The sequence below is a fragment of the Patiria miniata genome, unplaced genomic scaffold (genome assembly GCF_015706575.1).
Source record: "Patiria miniata isolate m_02_andy unplaced genomic scaffold, ASM1570657v1 HiC_scaffold_20, whole genome shotgun sequence".
NCBI classification, from domain to species: Eukaryota; Metazoa; Echinodermata; class Asteroidea; order Valvatida; family Asterinidae; genus Patiria; species Patiria miniata.
In genome coordinates, this window is record NW_024037059.1 from 13376222 (window position 1) to 13379928 (window position 3707).

The 3707-nt window shown below is 43.3% G+C and overlaps 1 protein-coding gene across 1 annotated transcript; it reads right to left on the reverse strand.

The window, feature by feature from the left end:
* Window positions 1-3322, reverse strand: LOC119727843. The gene is made up of 3 exons (XM_038199916.1): window positions 3223-3322; window positions 863-1541; window positions 1-775 (listed from the first exon to the last, which is right to left on the reverse strand). Exons 1-3 carry the CDS (start codon window positions 3320-3322, stop codon window positions 1-3), a joined length of 1554 nt encoding a protein of 517 aa, XP_038055844.1.
* Between the last annotated feature and the right edge of the window lie 385 nt (window positions 3323-3707).

A 3707-nucleotide genomic window follows, 5' to 3' on the forward strand; every position in this document is an offset into this window, starting at 1 on the left:
TCAGGCAACTGGTGACCCGGTGGACTGGTCACGTGTGAGACGGCTTGGAATCCCTTGAATTGCCCGGTCCCATGCATGTGAAAGGTTGAAGCGTAGCCCCCCTCTTTTGTTGAGTGTTGGTTGTTCGACCCTTTCCCAGATGGCTTCCTTGATGCCTCTTTTGTGCCACTGCTCTTCCTTATCAAGGATCACAACATCCTCATTTCTGAGAGTGTGACCAGAGTCTCGTAGGTGTAAGAAGACAGCAGAGTTTTGTGCCTCGTTTGTGCTAGGCCGCCGATGTTGGTAGGTCCTGGATTTTAGGGATTGTTTGGTTTCCCCAACGTAAGACCCCGAGCAGTCTTTATCCCCGCAGATGATCCCGTATACCACGTTGGAACGTGTATCTTTGGGCTGTCTGTCCTTCACTTGAACCACTTTCCCCCGTAAGGTGTTGCACGGTTTGAAGCAAGTGGCAATGCCACGTGACTTGAAAGAGTTCTTGATCCGTTCAGACAGTCCGGCAATGTAGGGGATGGTGACCCGGGCTTTAACTGGCTTCGCCCCGCCTTTGTCTTTACGTTGGTGTTTGTTCTTGTTGACTTTGTGGAAAGCCCGGTTGGGGTATCCACATTGATGGAGTGAAGTTTGGATGTGGTCCTTCTCCTTGGGGATCTGGTCCTCGTCACTTATGATGGTGTCTGCCCTATATTGCAGTGTTCTGATGACCCCTAGTTTATGAACCAGGGGGTGGTGAGAATCAAACTGCAGGTACTGGTCTGTGTGTGTGGGTTTTCTGTATATGTCAGAAGAGAGAGTACCATCGCTATTGCGGGTGACCAGGCAATCTAGGAAAGCAAGTTTGTTCTCCTTGCAGGGCTACTGAGTGAACTTGATGGGTTCATCAATGTTATTGATGTGTTCAAAGAAAGGCACCTGTTCGTTGTGTTCGATGATGACAAAAGTGTCGTCCACGTTTCTTAACCATAGTCTAGGTGTTTTTCCTTTGTAGGTGTTGAGTGCTCTTTGCTCGAAGATTTCCATGCAAAGGTTGCCTACAATTGGAGAAACTGGAGAACCCATTGCACAGCCTAGTTGTTCTTTGTAGAATTTTCCAGTGTATGAGAAATATGTAGTCTTCAGACAAATGTCCACCAATTCAATGAGTTGCTCGACGTTCAATGCTGTACGTTCCTGGAGGGTAGTGTCTTTCTGAAGAAATTCCTGGACCGCTTGGATCGCAACGTCAGGTGGAATACACGTGAACAATGCTTTGACGTCGAAAGATGTTATTGTCTCATCGTCCTTTAGACAGATGTCTTTGATCTGATTGGCGAATTCTTTGGTGTTTTTGATATGGTGTGGGGACTGACCCACTAGAGGGCTTAGTATTTGAGCTGCGTATTTAGCGAGATTGTAGGTCACCGATCCAATACTGCTTACAATCGGCCTAACTGGTATCGGATCCGGCTTATGGATCTTAGGTAACCCATAGAATGCTGGGATACAGGGTTCAGTTGGAGGGTCTATTTTTCTCTTGAGATCCACTGTTATGGTCCCTTCTGTATAAAGTTTAGTGGTAAAAAAAGGGATTCCAAACCGTCTCTCACGTGACCAGTCCACCGGGTCACCAGTTGCCTGACGAAGTCCGATGGTTTCGGACGCAACGTCGCACAGTTGCAAAAATTAAGTAAGTTCCAGTATTTGATTCAATTAAGAAAAATCATCAACTACTACTGGATGACTGATAACATACATTATCACTTTCATAATTTGTTTGTAGTAAAAATGCTTTTGTTTTTGAGTTATATTCCGTTTTCATTTCACTGCCGGTAACACCGGAAGTAAAGGTCAAGCGGTTTTGTGCCGGGAATGAGACAACATTTGCTCAAGGCACCGTCTACCACCTCACGAAAAACGAACACAATACTCTATTTAGTTCAAAAAGATAGAGTTCAAACTATTTTGTCAAATTTTGCCTTGTTAAACCGGTGATAATAACATTGATGATAATGAATAAATCCTCTATTTGTCCCTATCTAGTAATTTAAACGATGTATTGTCGCCTCGTTACCCTTTTTACGCAATACTGAGCCTATTTCGTGCATGCCTGTAAAAAGGGAGGGCGCTATAGCCGTATTCGCCATTCGCGCCCAACAAAAAGTAACCAGTTACTTTCAACAGCGCCACCACTTGACCAAGAAATTTGCACATTGTCACTTTAAAAACTTTTCAGCTGGTAACAATCATAATTTTGGTTGGAATTGTATCGGTGTATGATGGAGTAAAATATCAACAGAATTGTCATGAACATTACATCAACCACTAAAATCATTCATTAATTTCTAGCCAAGCGTGTTCCATTTTGAGCAGCAACGTCGTTGCTCATTGGAATGTGATGTCAATAAAGCCACTTTCAACATAAATATCTGCAACGTTTCCCCATACTGCAGTGCATTATCGGTTGATTTTTTTTTATCTATACATGATCGGTTGTTGCAGTTATCCGTTGTGTTTTTAATTACATTATCCGCCCTCACGTGATACATTACCAATTAGAAATGTACTACCGTGACTATCAGCCAGTGATGCGATATATCGGTTAATTTGTGTGCCATTATCAGTTGGTGATTTATCCATTGGTTGTAACACTTACACTAAAGATGTGATGGGATTATCAATTATAGGCTTCAGCCTTTTAAGACCCCATATCCAGATTCTTTCAAGTAACTGTCAAATCTATTCTTGAACTGGTTGACATTCATGGCATTTACGACGTAGGCTGGGAGGTTGTTCCAGTTGTTTATTACCCGTTGGGAGAAGAAGTGTTTCCTCAATTGGAGACCTTTATGCATTCTCTTCTTAAACAACTTCAACCTGTGACCTCGGGTACTCGTACTTGACTTGGCGAAAAACTTTACTGGATCAATATTGTCGAAGCTATTCAGGATCTTAAAGAATATGTCTCAATAGGTCACCCCTTACTCTCCGCACTTCAAGTGGGAATAGGTGTAACTGTTACATCCTTTCGCTGTACGGTTTTCTTCTCAATTCTGGAATTAGCTTTGTCGCCCTTCTCTGAACTTTCTCTAGAACCATGTTGTCTCTCTTTAGGTAGGGGCTCCATGACTGAACGCTGTACTCAAGATGTGGTCTGATGTAGGCTTTATACAATATCCCAAAGCTTTCAAGTTTGTCAATGTGCTTGAATGTCCTCTTGATAACTCTTAGACTTTGCATCACTGTACTGCTGCTTTGGTACATTGCAAGCGGGGTTTGCAGTCACTTGTGAGGTGCACACCAAGGCCCTTCTCTTCCTCAACTGCTTGAATGGTTTCTCCATTTAAGGTGTATTCAACCCTCGGGTTTACCTTGCCCATATGCATGCACTTGCATTTCGCAGCATTGAAACGAAGTAGCCATGTTTGAGACCATGTTTCAAGGGTTTGCAGATCTTCTGGAATCTTCTGACTGCCATCTGAGCCATCCTTTCCAACAACATTGTATAGCTTGGTGTCATCTGCAAACAGTTTAGCCGTCGATGAGACAATATCTGGGAGTTCGTTGATATATAGAACAAATAGAGTTGGTCCAAGCACTGACCCTTTTGGAACTCCACTTATGACATCTGCCCATTCCGAGGATTCTCTTCTCACTCCAACTTGCTGCTTCCTGTTTCTCAGAAACTTGCATAGTAGTCCACGGTCGCCATCTTATACATGGTTTAC

Excerpts from the sequence above, each read along its gene's own strand:
- LOC119727843 (XM_038199916.1), bottom strand. The coding sequence starts at position 3,322 with ATGGAGAAACCATTCAAGCAGTTGAGGAAGAGAAGGGCCTTGGTGTGC. Across the intron at positions 1,542-3,222 it reads TGTACCAAAGCAGCAGTACA|AAGGGACCATAACAGTGGAT; the intron begins GTGATGCAAAGT and ends AACTTTATACAG. Across the intron at positions 776-862 it reads GAACCCATCAAGTTCACTCA|AAAACCCACACACACAGACC; the intron begins GTAGCCCTGCAA and ends TGACATATACAG.